We start from the raw sequence: 21302 nt of genomic DNA, 5'->3' as shown, positions 1-21302 counted from the left end.
GCATAAATTTGTTTCTGGCCTTCATAATTTGCTTAACATAACCAGAATATGTGATACCTAAGTTAGAGGATAACTCAACATATCTCCCACTTTTTTTGAACTACCTTTCTTTTATTTAATCATTAGACACAACTATTGGATGTATGAGGGGCCAGTTTTGCTGGCATTGTTCCCTGTTTTATATTCAAAATTTTAAAAAATAATGCACTATATTTGATATGCATTTTTTTATATATATTTTGAAGCCAAAAGTCATATAATTATTACAATTTATCATAAGTATTATAGTTAAATTTAATTCAATCAAAATCTATAAATGGTATGTTAAACATATAATTATGATAATTTATCATAAGTACTATAATTTAATTAAATTCAATCCAAATATGTAAATGGTAGGTCAAGCATATAATTATTTATCATAACTACTATAGTTTAAATTCGATTCAATCAAAATCTATAAATGGTAGGTCACGGGTGACCTCAAAACCTATAAATGGTAGCTCATGGGTGACCTCCTTGTTTAAGTACTACTCTCATGACATATCGAGAAGTGTCAACATCATGTTTAAAGGGAAAGTGTATTTTTAGAAGTTGTTGGATTGCATTTAAGTAAAGAGCACTCTTAAGTTTTTGGAAACTCTCCTGACTAACTTTCGACCATAATAAAGTATTTTTATGAAAATGTTGATGCAAGGGTCACTTAATTTGTGAAAAATGTGGGATAAAATGCTTGTAAAAATTAAGAATGCCAATAAAACATTTTATTGCCACCATTGAAGTTTAGACTAGCCAAGAGAAGCTTGCAGTTTGACAAGATTTGGGCTAATGCCATCTTTCCCTATTGGAAAGCTAAGGTAATGGGTAGTTGTTTCCCCAAAACTAATTTCTTGTATTTCACTTAAACTATGTGAGTGCATAGACAATCTATGTAGATAAATTGCATATAGCAACCCTAGTTTCCACTAAAAATAATAATGTCATCCAAATATATTACAACAAACTACTCGAGGTGTGGATTAAAAATATCATAGATCAACCTCATAAATGTTGATTGGATTTTGGTGAGGCTAAAATGCATCTCTAACCATCATTGATGTCAAACTTGGTTTTAAAGGCCACCTTATAGGTGTGCATAAAATTCATATGGATATGGTGATAACTAGTAGTTAAATCTACTTTAATGAATAAATTTTCACTCTTAAGGTTGCCTAAATAGGATATTGTAAATGGTAGTGTTTATTACTATGATTTTATTGAGAACTTAATTGTCAGTCACTAGATGTCATCCCTCCTTTCTTTGTAGGATAATGAAAGTAGGTGATCCATTGTCAAGAAAAGTCTTACTTTAGCTTTCTAGTTTGGTGGCTTATTTGGGTGACAGGTGATATGCAATGGAGTTAGGAAGAGATATGATAGGGATTAAAAAAATAAAGTATTCAATGGCCTGGTGAAGAGGGAGGTCAATGGGGGCTCAAAAAAATATCAACACAATCATCAAGGAAGGGTCACATTACAGGTGGGGGAATTTATGTGTTTTTATCAATTGTGACAAGGCATATAATGCCAAGGGAAATATGTTTATGTAAGATAACTTAGTGAGCAACATCTTAGCAAGAAAGTAGAGAGGAGGTTAGGGGGTTGGGTTGTTTGTGAAAGGTACTATTATTAATTGTGATATTTTTCCATCTTTGTGGAGTCAATAAGTAGAAAGTTGAGCATCATAAAAGGCCAACTGATATCAATGAGAAGGAAATCCTTGGATCATATCAGTATAATGCAAGATTGACCATGTTACAAAGGATTTTTTGTCACAAAAATAATTGATGGTAAGTGTAACTTGACATTGGTTGGTGATCAAAAGTATACACTTATCATGGTGCACCCAGAACAAGTTATAAGGAGAAGTATGATGAGTACTATGAAGCTTAAGTCATCGAACAAGGTTAAGTAAAATTATATTTTTTTGTTGTTATTGTTAATTACAAGTGTGGCAAATTGATCCTTGATTTGAAAATATAAGATAAAGGTAGGTGTTCTTGGTCTCGTCATAGTATTTAGGTTCTTAAGCGGTAGGAGTAGATGCTTGAATGGGGTTGGTCAATAGGGTGTGAAGTATGCTGGGAGGGTTATAGTATTTAAGTTCTTGGTAGATATATCACTAGGGTTACGGATGAGCATGCTGAGAATTAGGGTTATGGTTGTGAAAGAAGAAAGGACATCTAGCTCTAAGGAATTTCATGAAAATAACATGGAGAAACTTTTGCTCCAAGGTGTAATAATTAAATAAAATCACTCCTAACCTAAAAACCTTTATTAATATAGAAATATATTTGAGTGTAAGTACCTCTTTAGTGTTGTCGATTTGTAGTTGGAGACAAATCTTGGAGAAGTTGGATGCTTTGGCTTGGGTGTTTATGAAGCTAGAACCATTGGCACATTAACTACTAAAGGTAACCTAGAAGATAAAAGTTCCTTCTAATGGCCTAGCAAATTGCATCCCATGTAGAAATGAATTGGTAATTTGAATAAGGTGCAGGTTTTAACCCCGTACAGAAATTATCTGCATACAAATTCTAAAACACAAAATAAACAATGCGAGAGCATAACACATAAAAGACATATACGCAGATATTTTTCCCTGGATCCCAAAATCGGGACTACCAGCTTGATTTTTCATTATGTTCCTTTCAATGTTACAATACATATTTATACATGTCGAAGCATCCAATACCATGGACCAAAAACCATCGTCCCCAAAACCATGGTGTCCAAAAAACATGTGCGAAAATCATGCATAAAACCATAGGTGGGTCCGCCCAACCTAACATAAGGTCCAAAACCAAAATTTTCTGGGGCACTGCCCTGGACCCCATAAAGTGGGGTTACGGGTACGCCTAAAACCCCCTGTGACACCCCCCCCCCTCTCTACACAATCAGCGCAATAAAGGGGGGCTCCTCCCCCCCCCTCGCTACACAATCGACGCAATAAAGGGGGGCTCCAACCCCCCCCCCCCCCCCTCGCTACACAATCGGCGCAATAAAGGGGGGCTCTGCCCCCTCCCCCCCCCCCTCTGACCCCCCAGTTAACTACGTGGGCTAGTCGTGGAAAGAATATAACACAACCCAACATTCTCCCACTTGTTTTTTTCTTTCCACAGGGGGCCACAAGAGAGCTTAGTCATTTTTTTAGCCCTGAAACGCCCATTGTCTCTCTACACCCAGAGAACTTTTCAAAGCTCACAAATTTTGGCAATGTATCTGCAGTATTCTTCAAAGTGTCCACCTTTACCAGCAACACCCTTTTGTCTTCTATCATATCCCTCACAAAGTGATACTGAACATCAATGTGCTTTGTCTTTGAATGATATGCAGGGTTCTTTGCCAAGAAAATTTCACTTTGGCTGTCACAGTCTATCTTTATAGCTCCCTGTACTAACCCCATACTTGAACACAATCTCTGCAACCAAATTGCTTCCTTGCTTGCATGAGTGGCTGCCATGTATTCTACCTCTGTAGTTGATAGTGCCACTACAGATTGTTTCTTACTCATCCAACTGACTGCACCTCCAAATAGGTTAAACACATACCCACTTGTAGATCTTCTCTGACCCAGATCTCCAGCCCAGTCTGCATCAGCAAAGCCATGGATATCCAACACTCTGTCCAATCCTAGTCTTCCTTGGTAGCACAAACCATAACCACTAGTGCCACGCAAATACCTGAAAACCCGCTTCACTGTTGTCCAATTCTCCTTCCTTGGTTTTGACATAAACCTGCTCAATACTCCCACTACATGTGCAATGTCTGGTCTAGTACAGACCATTGCATACATCAGGCTACCGACTGCAATTGCATATGGAACACGGGACATGTCCTCTTCCTCTTCTTGTGTCTTGGGACACTGTTCATCAGGTAACCTCACACCTACATGAATAGGAACCTTCACTGGTTTACTATCCTGCATATTAAACCTCTGCAATATTATCTCGACATACTTCCTCCGGTTTAACCAGAGCTTCCTCTTTGTCCGATCTCTTTTAATTTCCATGCCCAAAATATAGTTTGCAGCACCAAGATCTTTCATGTCGAATTTGGAGGACAATTGGGTTTTCAAATCCTAGATAATTTCTTTATCATTTACAACCAGCAACATATCATCCACATACAAGACCAGATAAATAACATGGTCACGTATTAATTTAAAATACACACAGTGATCTGCTTTGCTTCTGGTGAAGCCAAGTCCCCGTATAAATGTATCAAATTTCTGATACCACATCCTTGGTGACTGTTTTAACCCATACAGAGACTTCTTTAACTTGCATACTATTTCTTTGTTACCCTTCACCGCAAAGCCTTCAGGTTGCTTCATGTAGATCTCCTCTTCCAGATCCCCGTGAAGAAATGTTGTCTTCACATCCATCTATTCTACCTCAAAATCAAAAGCAGCAGCAACAGATAAAAGTAACCTAATAGTAGTTACCTTGGCAACAGGAGAAAAAATATCACCAAAATCAATTCCTGGCACCTGGGAATAACCTTTTGCTACCAACCGAGCTTTGTATTTCTCCACCTTTCCTTCTGCATTTGTCTTCTTCTTGAACACCCATTTGCTGCCAATGGGTTTCCTTCCAGCGGGCAACTCTACCAGATCCCAAGCCTCATTCTTGTGCAAAGATGCCATTTCATCAGTAATAGATAAAGCACAATTTGAACAGAAAGTAGATGGACTATACCTTTCTGGTTGCCTTCTTTCTCGAACTGATATTCTTACACCCGGAGTTTGTGGCTCTTCATCTTCTGATTCCTCCTTAGCTGTAGAGTCTGATTCTTCCTTCTTTAGCTCAAACTCTATCTTATTAGGTTCCTTTCATTGGACTTCATGTTTAATAACATCTTTCACCTCTCTGAACACCACATCTCGGCTGTACACAACCTTCCTTGTTGCTAGGTTCCAAAGCTTATAACCCTTTAAACCATCCTTATACCCAATAAAGATGCACTTTTCAGATTTACTATCCAACTTGGTTCATTTCTCCTTTGGAACATGTACATATGCATCACATCCAAATACTCTCAGATGTGAAAGAGAGGGTTTCTTACCAGTCCATACCTCTTGTGGAGTCTTATCCTCCAACACTGATTAAGGTGATCTGTTGACCAGGTAACATGTTTTCTCCACCGCCTCTGCCCAAAATTCTTGTCCTAACCCGGCACCACTGAGCATGCTTCTTGCCCTTCCCATCAACATCTTGTTCATTCTTTCTGCAACTCCATTTTGCTGAGGTGTATATGGAGTAGTCTTCTGTCGTTCTATACCACACTTCTTACAGAATTCTTCAAATTCCTTACTGCAAAACTCTCCACCGTTATCTGTCCTCAGCACCTTTATCTTCTTCTTTGTCTGGTTTTCCACCAGAGCCTTAAATTCTTTAAACCTATCAAAGACTTCAAATTTATTCTTAAGAAAATATATCCATGTATTCCTTGAGAAGTCATCTATAAATGATACATAGTACACAGAATTACCGAGTGATGGAACCTTCACAGGTCCAAACACATCACTGTGCACAAGTTGTAATATTTGTTTCGCTTTCTTACCACTAGAGGGGAAACTCACCCGATTCTACTTCCCATATACACAATTTTCACAGAAATCAAAATCCAGAGAGCTATTATTCATACCTTCTACCATACCTTTACCATGAAGTATTCGAAGGCCCTTCTCTCCAATATGTCCAAGCCTTTGATGCCACAACATGGTCTTCTCTCCAGAGACCACTAGGTTTTCTGCTCCACTTTCAGGAACCACAGAATTGTTGCACCCATCAAAAACAGTGCTACCTTGAAGCTTCTACAAAGTTTCAGTCCGAACTCCCCGCATCAATACCAGTGCTCCCCGAACCATCTTGTAGGTATCCTTCTCGAACACTGTTTTTACACCTACATCATCCAGCTTGCTTACAGAAATCAGATTTCTGGCTAATGCAGGAATATGTAGAACACCCGGAAGTGTTCTAACCCTTCCACCTTGCAACTTCAACTTTACTTTTCCGCGACCAACGATTCTAGCCTTCCTATCATCCCCTAGGAAGACATCACCACCATCGTATTTATCATACTCGTAGAACCACTCTCTATGGGGAGTGAAGTGAAAGGATGCACCTGAGTCGATCAACCATGCCTCATGATCTACATGTGTACTTGAAGAAGCCAAGTACACATCCCCACCTTCATTTGAGGTGGTTTTCGCCTCTGCAGAAGAAACATCATCAGACCCCTTTCCTTTATCAGGAGCTTTAGATTTATAGTCCCTTTTGAAGTGCCCTTCCTTTCTGCATTTCCAGCACACCACCTTTACAAGTTTTCCTGGAAATTTAGATCTTCCTCTAGATTGAGATCTCCCACTCGATGACTTAATTTTGTTTTTGTTCTGAGACCGTCCTCGCACAGACAAGGCATCACCATTCTAGCTCTCCATATTTTTCCGTCTCATCTTGAGACTATTTCATCAAACTACAAGGCAGTTGCATTGCTATCTATTTCAATAACCAGACTATCCCACGAATCTGGTAGAGAACACAACAAACTGATGCACTTATCTTCATCTGAAATTTTAATATCAACAAATGCTATCTGACTTACCACAGTATTAAATGCGTTCAGATGCTCTGTCACCGAGTCTCTATCTTTGATCCTCATGTTATACAGCTTTTTCCGCAAGAACAGTTTATTCACCAGAGACTTAGATTGGTACAAAGTCCCTAACTTGTCCCACAAAGCCTTCGCCGTAGCTTCCCCTGATACATTCAACAATACTGAATCTAAGACACACAATCATATTGTGCTTTTTGCCTTACGATCCAACTTCTTCCATTCTTCATCGGACACTCCCGTTGGTTTAGTACCTGGATCTACCATGATCCACTGATCTTTATCCACCAACAGATCCTCCATCTTGAGTTTCCACAACTCAAAACTCTGACCATTAAATTTCTCGATCTCTATATTTCCACTGCTCACCATCTTCTTTCACCAACAGAATCGATCTCGCAGATCTCCCACTGAACAGGGTCTACCACAGGCCCAAGCGAAACCCCTCAGCAACAAAGGCGTCCCCTTGAAGCCAAAACTCCTCTGATACCAAATGTAGGTTTTAACCCTGTACAGAAAGTATCTGCATACGAATTCTAAAACACATAAAAAACAATGTGAGAGCATAACACATAAAACACATATACACAGAGATTTTCCCCTGGATCCCAAAACCGGGACTACCAGCTTGATTTTTCATTATGTTCCTTTCAATGTTACAATACATATTTATACATGCTGAAGCATCCAATACCATGGACCAAAAACCATCGCGTCCAAAGCCATGGACCGAAAACCATTGTGTCCAAAAAACATGTGCGAAAATCATGCACAAAACCATAGGTGGGTCCACCCAACCTAACATAGGGTCCAAAACCAAAATTTTCCAGGGCGCTGCCCCGGACCCCATAAAGTGGGGTTATGGGTAAGCCTCAAACCCCCTGTGACCCTGCCCCCCCCCCCCCCCAATCGACGCAACAAAGGGGGGCTCCGCCCCCCCTCTAACCCCTCGATTAACTATGTGTGCTAGTCATGGAAAGAATATAACACAACCCAACATAAGGATGTCCATCATTTTGTGTAGTTTGAGCCACTATATTTGAGCAAATTCCCCAAGATGATAAGATAATAAACTACAAACACCACATGATGAACCTGTAATAGGGAAAGGAATGTATGAATATATCCTTGAAAACTATGTATCCAAGACTTTAAATGTGCTCTATGCATCTATCCATTATAGTGGGGGTCAAATTTGGATGTGTCTAACTAGAAAGGAGATACCTTAGGCTATATGAGATGAAAGAATGCCTGAAGTAGTTTTGTGATTGTAGTAAAAAAATTTATGGGAGCTAAAGAGAGTGAGTTGATCACCATTTTTTCCATTGAGTGGGAATAAAAGAAAGAGAGATTGATTGGGTGGGGGGGAAGCTTACGAATAAATTGAAACAATTGACTACCAAGGAAATGCATGTATCCAATAGTAGAATCCCTTAAAATTTTGGCGATGGTTATACCTTAATGAAGCCTAGGTCAGAGGATGACCTCCAAAAAACTAGTTCTGAAAAGTTGTCAAGGGGAAGGAGGTCTCCAGAGAATCCCAATGCTTGAGTGATGAAGGATCAAATACTTTGATACCAAATGATAAGACATCAAATGTTTGAGAAACAAATATTCAAAGAAAGAGAACAAATATGATATTGTGGATGATCTAAAAGAGAAAGATGTAAAAAAAGCTTTCAAAATGAGATTACATTAAAACAACTATCTCACTTTATTCATCTAGCCAACAATCTTTCTTATAGATTTACAATCGGTCCACATTCTGATTACCAACACTACGAAATAACATAAAATGCACACATCTTGACATTAGAAAACAATGTTCCTATCTAAATGCATGCAATTCAATGACTAAAAGATATGCTCATTGATACAAACTAATTGGCTTTAGGGAGCAATTGTAAGGTGGGTGCATTATAGTTGAAGGGGAAATCTTTTAATTGTGTTCCCCCCTAATCCTTATAAATTTATGAGATTATATAATTTATATTCTTGTGAGTAGTTCAATTTTCATATTTTATATGAGCTACCATTGACACCAACATACACCAGCCATCATGCTACCAACCTTCTTTGTTCTACATCAATTAATACCAACATTCATCGAGCCCAACAAGCAATTCACATTCGCTTCACGCTTTCAATCATTATGCATGTTGGGTTATTCCTACACTTGCATAGTAGACATATCACAACATAAAAAATTTAACATTGCCTTAATCCTCATTTAAACATTCATAGTTCCATATTAGATTTTAGGTACACATGTAACGATTCAAGATGTACTTCCATCCTTTCTCACATTTCGTACTACTAGTTTCAACACCGAGAGAAAAGAAAGGACAATTTTTACATAAATCAAGAAAAAATTATATGAATCAAGGGTGCCTTCACTCAACAAGAAACTTAAGGAGGACATATATTAAGGAGTTCCTAGCCAACTCATCTAACTATCTTTAAGGATAAGGGATGCTCCTCCCACGAGGGCATATATTGCTATGATATTGTTATGAATGTGATATTAGTATTGATGTGTAGCCTGAGTAGCTAGTTAAAACCATCCCTTTCTACCATTGAGATACATGGATGAGCATATCATAATATTTATTTCTGAATTTTGAGTGGAATGCATTCTTAGAGTGAGATTTTAATTCTTCCAATGATAAAGGTAATTAGACATATGTAAAACTAAAAAAAAAAAAAATTATCTCTTCAATTTTGTAGCTTTTATTGTTATACCTTAAGTTTTGTTTCGATCATATAAAATGGTTTTCTCTCTTTGTCTTTGGTTTCAACCTTTTGACCCATTATGTCATATCAAATGCCTAGCGCTAGGTTGGATTTCTTACTTTCCCATCCCCCCTAGTCATTTGTTTGCCTCATTTTGACTTCTTAGGGAACCCATTTAGTTCATTTCCTAACCTCATTATTACAATTAAGGCCACAAATTCCCCTCCACCCAAGTCCGTGGTCACTTAGGATGCCTTAAATTAGGTCCATAGCCACCTAAATCTATTTGGGACTTGTTATTTATAGAGAAAAAAAGATGGCATCCTTAAAACCTTCGTGAGATATTGGTATTGGCCATACTATAGGTTCCTTTTTAGTATCAAGGCGATTTCTAAGTTGCATAGAGAAAAGTTAATTTGGGCCTAAAAACCCATAATACATTTATAACCATGCCCATGATATGCAACCTAAAGGTGTGATATGATGGTTCATTATGAGTTAGATACCCTAACAACCGATCCAACATTCTCCTATGCCTTAAGGTTTCTCCTTGTTTATATATATCCTTATTTTTGTCTTTGTAAATATTTTCATTAATATAATATTAAAATCTTATCTTGAGAAAAGACACTAATTTTTAGGTACATAGTTGGGTTATTTGTTGATATCATTCTTCAAGCACCTAAGGTTTCTTATACATGTCATTTCTAGCACCTTTGTAGGGACTCCTTTCCTCAACATGGTTGAAATCTAATAGGTTCAATTGAATCATCCTAAAGGATCTTCATTGGCATAACTTTAATCATGCTTGGAAAGTTTCCACCATAAAACGTCCAGGGATATTCCAAGACAACTAAGGAAATAAAGTTATCATCACCTTTGATGGCAACAAATATATTTATTAAACATACTTCTTTGATTTGTCTTTCAACCATAGATAATTGGGTATAAATTCAGAGAGAACAACAACACGTGTTTCCAACTGATTCAGATGGATAATCAGATGGAAAGGATTGAAAGGCACATGTTGTGCATATCACATTCAGTGCCTCCGGGATCAATTGCCAAAAATCCGACATTAATAGTTTTTCTCTTATGCTTTTGACTAGAGACTTTAGTGTTTATGTGAATAGGTGGAATGATGAGAAGGGCATATTCTTTTTTTTTTCATTTTCTTAAAGATTTTCAAGTTTTGGATTGCATACTCTAAAAATAGATGGCCAATAGACTTGGTTTCCCAATGGGCAAGTTGAGGCCATCTTGGATATTTGGGTTGACAATGTAATATTTTGAAAAGAAATGAAAGGAAGTAGCACGAACTTACCAAAAAAAATAAAAATCATTCATCAATAGATCTAGTGTCAATTGGTGTTTGTTATATATATATATATATATATATATATATATATATATATATATATATATATATATATGGTGAATTAATTGGTTATATTACATATATATTGGCAAGTCCTCTCTTGCAAAAATTCGGGGTTGAATGTAGAAGTCATAATAGGATGAGGATCAATATTGGAGAATTCTCACAAGTCACCACTTCAACCTAGACAAGTTCATTATCTATAGCTTGAAAAATTCGGGGTTGAATGTGGAGCTCATACTAGGATGAGGATAAATATTGGAGAATCCTCACAAGTCACCACTTCAACCTAGAGAAGTTCATTATCTATAGCTTGAAAGTCTAGGTGAGTTATAATCCTTCTCACTTTATTTCCATCACTTTTCTAACTCACTAATCATTTAATTAATTCTAGTTAATTCGTTTGTTTTCATTTGTTATATGGTTAGTAAATTCCTATTTAAAACCTTTTAACTATCATAATCACCTACAACTCTAAATTCTTAGTAATAAAATTTTAAAATTACAATTAATCTAATAACTTACCTTTTTATTTTCAATGTTTATTTTGGAATAGGAATTCCATAATTTTAATTTAATTATCAATTATTATTAGGTGATTTAACCTCCACCCAATATTCTAAAATATTTTTAGTACTATTCACAAATCAAAGGTTGATATTTATCTCCAAAGTATTTATGCTCTTTTTATCTTTTGATTAAATTGATTAATTAAAAAAATGTTATATGAATAAGTGCTATATGAAATGAGTTATGGTTTTATGAACATGGAGTATTGATAAGCCATGATATTAGCCCATCTATTGTAACAAAGCCTTTACCTCCATGGTAAAATGAAGGTAAATCTCTATAATTGGGAATCTCGTTCCATGATATATATATATATATATATATATATATATTCAACCACGAGGTATAGACCAATTATATTTTACGAGATTTGATTCTTCTCATTTTTTGGTAAACCCTTAGTTAAAATGGATCTATGATGATTCTTAATAATATTATTTATGTTATATAAATTTCAAATTTAATTTTTTTAAAAACTAAATCTAATATTTATGGAATATCCATAAAAATAGAATATTTATGGTAGTAGTGAAGATATAAACTTTAGATATATTTCAAAAGTAATTATGATATTTTTACTTTTAGTTTTTAAAGCAATTAATTTTTATAATGGTAATGAGGATAGAAAGTTTAGATATATTTAAAAACTAACTATAATATTTTCGCTTTTAGTTTTTAAAGCAATTAGCTTTTAAACCTGTTTTGCTTTTAATTTTTAAAGCAATTAGCTTTTAAACATTTTTTGCTTTTAGTTTTTAAAGCAATTTTTAAAAATAATTATAATCTTTTTAACTTTTAATTTTAAAAGCTTTTCAAAAATAATTATAATTTAATTATAATAATAAAATTATTATAAAAAATAATTATAATTTAATTATACTAATGAAATTATTATTTTACAATTTAATTTAATAACCCATGGACTTAAATTATCATTAATAAAATTATCATCTTTTATAAGTATCCCAAAAGTTAAGGTTAGTCCTAACTTGAGTGGAGGAGCTGAAATATTTATCATATCCCCTGGTTTGATTCTTGAGTGCCCCTCACTCCCAAAGCGTGTGAGTGATAATTTTACTCAGTGAATCGCTGCATACAAAACGAAGTTGAATCTTCTTTGTTGCGTACTCATATATTTTGGGCCATGAGCGAAGGAACTCCAGCATGCCACGGATTCATTTCCAGGATTTTGGACAGTCTTGAAAATTGAAAGAGACGTGTCTGCGTAGCCTGTTAGAGGTGGATCTCCATGTCTCAGATGGATCACAAACTTTGTTCCAGGGAGCTCCCATGCGGTCATCAATGTATGGCTGGTTGCTCTGAGAGTTGTCCTCCTTGTAAGCATTTTTGCGAGAAACGTTGTCTGCACGGTCAACGCGTTTTTATGTGTGGAAATTTATGCTTACCTTGCATAGAGAAATGTGAATGGAAATGCGAGCATCATAGTTGTGATCTCCCCTGCCATGAACCATGTACCAGGCCTAGGTGTGACGAACCCTGCCAAGAAACTCTAAAGTGTGGGCATCCGTGTATAGGTCTCTGTGGGGAGCCCTGCCCCAAGATTTGCAGAACTTGCACTCCACAGTATTTGGATTTCATTACGTTTATGACTTTAGATGAGTGTGATCCATCTGACAAGTTTGTGCAGCTTCTGGACTGCCCGCATGTATTTGAAGTAAGTGGGCTCGACACTTGGATGGACATGGACGATGCAGTTGCTGAGCCCGGTGCTGCTGCTGTCAAGCTAAAGCGATGGTAAGCCTGTTATAAATCACGCAATTTCTGTGTTGTATTCTGCGGTCTGAATGATAATTGCTAAACTCTATTAACATGGTTAAATGCGATGCTATGAAGTCCTGCATGTCAGTCACCTATTAGAAGAACACTGCGATATTCAAACATTGTCAAGAGGAAGTTGCAACAGATAGAAGAAGTCAAGAAGCGAGTGCTTGAATTCGAAAAAGTGAAGAGAGGAAATGATATGTTAAAGAACAGGGAATATAATGAAGCAATGGTGGAATTCAATGCAGTTCTCGGCAGCCTTCCAGGGCTTCTGGAAGCCCATCTGGGCCAGGCCCGTGCTCTCTGTGGATTGCATGACTATGATCAAGCAATACAACATCTCTCTTTGATCATAGAGCACAGCTCCTACAAGGTGCTCATACTTGAAAAGCTTCCAACACTGAGACTGAAAGATAGTTTCAGCAACAATAATGTTAATTCTAAATTAGCAGATAATGAGTTGGCCATTGATGCACTACTCCAGTGGTCATTGGTTTGTTCCGCTCGAAACGACTTTGCATCTGGGTTGGCGATTTGCGACATCATTCTGCAGAAAAACCCTGATCATGCAAAAACCGCCGAAATTCGAGTCGGGCTGGAAAATCGTGTTATTAGGCGAGAGGTTATTGAAGTTATTACTAAAGAGGTGGGAAGAAGAGGGCTCTGGTATCAATGTCCGAAAGGCCATTACTACGTGGTGGGGGAATGCGGACAACCCGTGCAGACATCTCGATGCCCAGATTGCAGGGCCAGGGTGGGAGGAGAGTGTTACCGTACAGCAGAAGGAAATAGCCGTGCAAACATCGATGGCAGTTCTCATCCTGCCTAGAGCCACAACACAGGTCTTGGAGGTCTGCCTGACGGGTGATGTTGAAATTATAAGTATGTTTTTGAGTTTTACACTTCGAACAAGAGGAAGAGGTGTATCACAGTGCAGTAGCCATCAAAGTTGAGTACTTCTCTAGTATGAAGAGTCATCTATCATTTTTTGAAATTTTTGCGAAACTACAATACTATGTTATCAAATATGTGAAAAACATCCAATCTATTACTGATATCAGATGATATTACAATGGAAGGTGTGTTAGTATAAGTATTTTTAAATTCAGTTTCCAGTATGTTTATAACAAAAAAATTATTGTTACAGATTTTTGGAAGGGAAGGGCAAACAAAAAATTATTTTCTATTTTTATGTCTGGTTCACATCTTAAAATTATAGTACCCCTTAAATGTTTATAACAAAGAAATATTATTTTCATCGCCCCTCAGCTGTTCGAAGAATTTTTATGTCTTGTTCACATGTTAAAATTATTGGTTTTAAATGTCAAAATTATCATATTTTTTTTGGTGAGAAATTGTTCAACTTCTGCTCTCGTGTAATGATGATGGGATGTGTTTAGAACCATTTTTGATATCTTTTCAAATGATGCCAAAATAATTAATTTTCAACTCTGAGAATGTGCTTCCGTTCCCTGCATTTCATGTTATTAATTAGTGCATTTATTTTCAACTCTGAGAATGTGCTTCCGTTACATGCATTTCAAGTTATTGATTAGTGCACATAACTCACAGCATGTACCTATGTGATTAGTAATCAATATTAACGGAGGAGTTTTAGTGCAATTTTTTTGGAGTTGTATATATGTATTAATAATCAATATTAACTGAGTTGTTTTTAGTATGATAAAAAATAATGGTTTCCTATATTTTAGGCCATTCCTATAGTAGTAATAACTATCATGGACATCAACATTGGACCACAAAAGTAGATGAAACTAGAAAACTAATGACAGAGGAAAGCAACTCTACCACAGATTATACCACAAAAGTAGATGGGAGATGAGAGCAACTCTAGTACGAGGAAATTCTTAACTAAGTTATATGGAAGTGGAAGTTAGTGATATGTTTAACATTATTAATGACAGATGGTGAATGTGATAGTGGATTGTTAATTTTTGTTGGGATCATTGTCTATTAATTATAAAGAAATTGAGAATGAATTAAAAAATATTTTAATATTAAATGTTGGTTTTGTTTTTTTTTTTTTTTTTTTTTTTACAATTATGGCATCTAGGTTATATATAGACATCATGGAACATGTAAAATGTAACAATGTGAAAAAAAATAAACAGAGTAGTGGAGGCAGGCCTGGAATTTGACGTCCTGTGGGACGTATTTTTGATTTTAGGACGTATTTGACGGCAGCAAAAAAATCTTCCACGTCAAACCTGACGTGCGATATACTTTTCCAATCCGTCATTTTGACGTCCACTTTCATAAAGAAAACGTAAATATTTATAATATCTGTAACCGGCAGTATGGGTCTGGATTACGTTCACCACCGGGAGTATGGGTCTGATGATGGTACAGTTGAGATTTTCGGAGTTTCTGACCATAAACAATTCCGGTAATAAACCAAACGTCCTTCAATATAAACGGTGACAGAGATGGTGGGATCGAACAGCCCTGGCAACAGGTTCAACGACTCTGCAATAGGGATAAGGGTTGCCGATTCCGCGTGAGAAGAGTTTTGACATGTGAGCCATCATTTAATAGCGCTTTATCTTGGAATTTCTAATTCGTTGCAACTGCAGGCAAAGGAGAATAATTCGTGGCAATTGCAGCAGGTTCAGACAGGTTAGTGGTAGTTGACAGGCGCATCAGGCGCATCGAAAATTTCACCGCTGCCAAATGGTATTGAATTATTTCCCACTAAACCTGCTATAATGCGTGCTAATTGACAGGAGCCTTGAGGATTTCAATGCCACGAAGAGTCATGGAATTTGGACAGGTGAGTGCTATATTAATCGCTTTCGTCTTCTATGTTACAACATGCCCAAATCAGCGAAGGGAAGTAAAATTATCAGGACTGAGCAAGGGGACTATCGAAGCTACAGCGAGGTCAGTTTTAGTCTCAGAAGGGAATGCATGCATGATGAGTATCCCTTAATATTTTCATTATTTCTCAGCGGAAATATAATAACCCATGATTGAAGCTTCTCTGGTTTAATCAATCATTCACGATATTGAAACTTTCGGAAACCCACAAGAAAATTATTTTCTGCATGTTTCTTTATCAATATACTGTCTGACCTTTTGTGTGTTTCAAGCGTAAGGGAAACGTACTGGGAACAGAAGCAGCCACAAACGAAGTGTTAAGATCCCCATCAACCTTTCTGTAGAGCACTTGGCTTCTCTGGAGGCAACCATGGTTACCTGTATGTATTTTCTCTGTCAACGATCCTTGTTCCAACTTCCAATGTTTCATTGCTGAAAGCCATTAAAGTCGAAATATTTTATATCTCAATCCCCATTTTAAACTGCAGGGGATAAACTGCAGGGGAGCTAGATTCAAACGCGGATGAAACTAGTATCGACACCGACATTGAAACCGTTTTTGAACCGGTATGCATATCCTTGGATTCTTGACCTTTGAAAATTCTTCAAGTTTATGTTTAAGGGAGGATCTATGTATTGAAATATTCCTATTGATAAAAAATTTTGTAGTTTCTCCATAAAGTTTGACTTTTAATGAAGTATAATAACTGTTTATTATTACATAACTTTTCTGTATTTTATCTAGATGATTTATTTATAGTCCAAGATTTATTTATAATTTCACTAGATAATTTATTTATAGTCCGTGGATTGTAAGTTTTTTGCAAAGATTTTATTGTTTAAATGGCCCCACCATAAATCTGAGCTATAAATATGATAAACTGCAAATCTGTAATTTCAATCTAACAAGAAACATTATAAACAACAGTGATAATCATCGTCCATTTGATGACTTATTATGTGTTGTGGAATAAATTTACAAAAATTATTAAAATAGAATTTTCTGTGACACTCACATATTTAGTTAAAACGTAAAACGAAGGGTAAAAAAAATACAAAAACGTCATCAAATTTTAATTTGACAGGCAAAAAAAATTTGAAATTCCAGGCCTGAGTGGAGGCTTTCCAAAGATGGATATCATCACTCTCCACCTTTTTCAATCATAACCAAATTTAAAAACAAATTAAAACACAGAATATGTAAATGTGGTAAATCTATTCGTGATCTCTATTTTGTGTTATGATGGGATGGTGTTCTTTAATTTAGGAGTGTCAACTTATGAAATCTATGTTAATATAGATGTTACTACTATTTTGTGAATAAATGAGATGTTGTTATTTAATTTAGGAGAGCGTAAACTTATGATATTTATGTCAATATAGATGTCACGAAGCTTATAAAGAGCAACAAGGGAGAGAATTATGAGTGGAGACTTCTGTTAAATTAACAAGCAGATGTGGGAATGAAAACCATTAGAAACTCATTGGGCGTCGTTAGCCCTTCTCACTTTTAAATAAAAGATTTTACAATAGCCTAACAGCTTTTTACATATATCCAAAGTTGAAATCAACTAATTACTTGACTATCTAATGCATTCACGTTAAATGGGTGAGATCAAATTATATTTTAGTATTTCTTAATCTAAATAGTTACATTCTTTAGCTAACATTTAATTTCGGCCACTCCATGCTTTTTGGGGCACTTTACCTTTCATACTATTTGCTAGAGCTCTATTTAATATGTACATTTAGCAAGCATTCGGTTTTAGCCCGAAACTCATTGGGCAGATTTTTAGCTTTGTGCATACTCCTTGCCATGTTCATGATACTCCATGTTCCTTGAAACACTTACCTTTTGCCATGTTCATGATACTCCATGTTCCTTGAAACACTTACCTTTTACACTACTTGTTGTAGATCTATTTAATATGTAGATTAAATAAGCATTAACCTCAGCTCAAAACTAAATGGAAAGATTTCTATCTTTGTTCATATTCCTTTCCATGTTCATGATGGTGTGATTCTTCCTTTCAGTATTTGGTGATGAATTACATTCTAATTCTCAATTGTCTACAAAAATATGCAAACTCATTTTGAGTCATACTCTCTTCCTCCTTTTGATTTGAGCACTTTCACATATTTACCACTTTGTTTATCTACTACAGCCTTATCTCTTTGAAATTTGGTTTAAGAAAATATACCGAAATTTTTTTACTAAAATAATCATTCAATTATAAAAATTTAAAACTTCCACTAATGCAATGAGTTTGCATAGGTTCACATAGATCTATTTGGATAAGTCCTAAATGTATCTTGGCTCTATAGGAGATTTTAAAAAACTCTCTTCAATGCTTTTCAAGAGTGCCACTTTTAGAAGTCTTGGTTTGCTCATTGAATATGGGAAATCCCTTAACACATTCATTGTTTTTGCAAGAGATTAAAACATTCCTAAAAGTTAGGTGACCATATTTAAGATAAGTCTCATTTATTCTTGACATTAGGTGCATTTTGAGCATATGATGATAGATCTACACTTCTTATCTTTCATGAGAACATTTGGTTCTTTGTCACTCGAGCCTTTGTAACAAGTATTTTACTAAGTAACTTATCGAAGATTGTTCATGTGGATTCACTGAATCTGATATCATAACCATGTTGACTTAACTATCCAATACTTAATAGAAATTCTCTAAGATTTGGTACATAAAAAACATCAATAATACTTTTCTTCTCATTTTGCTTATTTAGGATAGACGCACCACTTTTGTTTATGTGATAGTTGCATCCACCATATAGCAAGAAAATATATTTGTTGTGATATTCTTAAGTGATTTGATAATATATGGACATTGATTCAGGAAAATTTCATCAATGTTGGAGGCATTAACTCTTCCCTTGTTTAGATTTGACTATTTCTTTCTACATTCAATTTCATATTGTCCAATATTCACTATGTAAGATTAAGTAATATTGATGTGTATTTAAAAATATATTAATAACAACAATCATTTTAATATAGACAATGTCAATAAAACATTCTTGTGGTAAAAAAAAATTAAGACATTTCAAGTAGTTTTACTATTTTACATTTTGGTTTTATATTGAGGTATTTTTTTGCTCAATTTTGTTTAAAATCTAGCTAAGATTTCTAGCGAAGATTTGTTAGAATTGCAATTTTAAATTGTGTAATCTACAGAATTTAAATGAAGGGGATTTTTAAGTCATTGTATCCATTTATGCATTTACAAGTGAAAGTGTGTGTGTGTGCGCGCGCATAGTCTAACTAATAGACAAAATGATCATTTTCCAAACATTTTTTCTAGTCAATTTTGTTCCAAAAATCATATTTTTAAGTTGTTTAATCTGCAAAGATCGAGTGCCTCAAGGGTTTTCGAGGGTGTTGAAACCATTTATGCATTCAAAATTATATTTTAAACAATAAAAAATCACAATCTCGCTAGAAATTGTATTGTTAAATTTCAACCAAAAAGCTAATTTGTCTATTAGTTGGACTATATATATATATATATCATTTAGGTCCCTATACTACTAGTGTAAACCCTTATTGTTATTAGTACAACCCCATTATTATATTGGTGTGCCCATGTAGTCCCCATATTGTTATTATTGTGCTCCATAGAAGCCCAGTATTGTTATTATTGTGCTCTTACATTATTATTGTTATGTCGTCTCTGATTATATTATGACCCCTTAGACTCCTATATATAGAAAGGAGGTCTTGTCATTTGTCTCATCCAAGAATTATTCATTTGTGTAATGTAAAAGAGGTTGCCCCCTCAAAGAGGCTTATTTCGAAGGTGTTTATTTATCTTTTCTATCTTTTTGTGATCTGGTTTCATAACATTTGTAACAGAGCTTTGGATTCTAGGGTTTCGCTACTCCAAATAGGTCATCATGGAATTTTCGCTATAAATTTTATTCTTAGATGTTTCAGATGCTAAAACAAAAACTAATTTGAGACAAAATCTCGCTGAACCTCGGGTCCAAATTTCAAAACTTTTCTCTCTATATTTTCGGAGATATGATCTGAGGAAGTTAGGGTTTTTGCAAGCTCCATAATTTCATCTAAAACAGGTCATCATGGAATTTTCGCTATAACTTTTTCGCTACAAAGTTTCAGAATCTAAAACAAAATCCCATTTGAGAAGACATCAGACTGAACCTCGGGTCCGAATTTCAGATCTTGTGTCGCTATATTTTTGAAGATATGATCTGAGGAAGTTAGGGTTTTTGGAAGATCCATAATTTCATCTCAAACAGGTCATTGTGGAATTTTCGCTATAATATTTTTTCTACAAAGGATCAGACTCTAAAATTAAAACCCATTGTCGTCGAAATGTTGGTGAAGCTCAGGTTTGAATCTCAGATATTTTCTTGGTATATCTTCAAAGCTATAATATAAGGAAGTTAGTGTTTTTGCAGACTCTCGAATTACATTCTAAACAGGTAACCTTGGGAAAACTGTCATAACTTTCTCTCTGAGCAACAAATTGAAATTTCATAAGAAGTTACAGAAAGAGGACAAACTGTAGTTTTCTGTGTATATTTTTCAAATCCGAAGGTAGAAACAATGACATGTGGCATGTCGTACTAGTTCGCTCTACTGAAACATTATATAATCTGGTCATCTTAGGATATTGGGCATAACTCTTTCTTGGTCAAATTTTGATCAGACTTACATGGTTAGAAAGAGGATTCAGAGGACTACTGCAAAATACAATTTCAGAACTTGGAGATCTGAAATTACCGAGTTACAGTCGTTTCAAGATCAAGCTCCTAAGGTCAAGAAAAGGCGATATGAGGAAATTTGATGGAAAGGATCCGATAAATTGGATACTATAGATGGAGCAATATTTTGATCTACATGAGGTTCAACTATTACAAAAGGTACATATTGCATCTTTATATTTAGAACCAAATCAATTTTTATGGTATAAAGAGCTATGTTCTCATAAAGCACTTGTCACTTGGTCAATTTTCACGAAAGAAATGATAACACATTATGAGGATACAAAGAGTAACACCTTCTTTAGCCAATTGATAAATCGAACAAAAGGGTTCAATGGCAAGCACATTGAGGACTTTAAAAAATTAAATATAAGGGTAAATGATATTCCAGAGAAGAAAAGGATTGATGTCTTCATAGGGACTTTAAAGGATAACATTCAACATGAAGTTCGTCTTTGGGAACCTGATTCAGTGGAGAAGGCATTCAGGTTGGCAAGAAAAATTGAAAGCGAAATTATGGAAACAAGGAATCCCACCACTTACGACTATAATTATGGAAGTGTTTTTTCTCCTAGCCTTCCACAACCTACAAGGT

At 35.4% G+C, this 21302-nt stretch overlaps 1 protein-coding gene and 1 long non-coding RNA gene across 4 annotated transcripts; both read left to right on the top strand.

The window, feature by feature from the left end:
* The first annotated feature begins 12944 nt into the window (after positions 1 to 12944).
* Positions 12945 to 13949, top strand: LOC149184426 (uncharacterized). The gene is made up of 2 exons (XM_089415329.1): positions 12945 to 13093; positions 13193 to 13949. The coding sequence occupies exons 1-2, from the start codon at positions 12945 to 12947 to the stop codon at positions 13947 to 13949; spliced, it is 906 nt and encodes a 301-aa protein (XP_089271455.1).
* A 1308-nt stretch (positions 13950 to 15257) lies between these two features.
* On the top strand, positions 15258 to 16580 carry LOC149184425 (uncharacterized). 3 transcript variants are annotated; one of them, XR_016257785.1, is made up of 3 exons: positions 15258 to 16021; positions 16237 to 16338; positions 16447 to 16580. It is a non-coding gene; the product is annotated as an uncharacterized LOC149184425 (long non-coding RNA). The 3 variants fall into 3 exon arrangements; XR_016257783.1 differs by having other exon boundaries at positions 16231 to 16338; XR_016257784.1 differs by having other exon boundaries at positions 16231 to 16338; positions 16461 to 16542.
* The last annotated feature ends 4722 nt before the right edge of the window (positions 16581 to 21302 follow it).

This window comes from Pinus tabuliformis, chromosome 3_2 (genome assembly GCF_031772625.1).
Source record: "Pinus tabuliformis cultivar Carrire ecotype Pingquan chromosome 3_2, CPIR1, whole genome shotgun sequence".
In the NCBI taxonomy this organism is placed as follows: domain Eukaryota; kingdom Viridiplantae; phylum Streptophyta; class Pinopsida; order Pinales; family Pinaceae; genus Pinus; species Pinus tabuliformis.
Note: the sequence above shows the minus strand (reverse complement) of the source record. Positions and strands in the feature narration are given on the sequence as shown.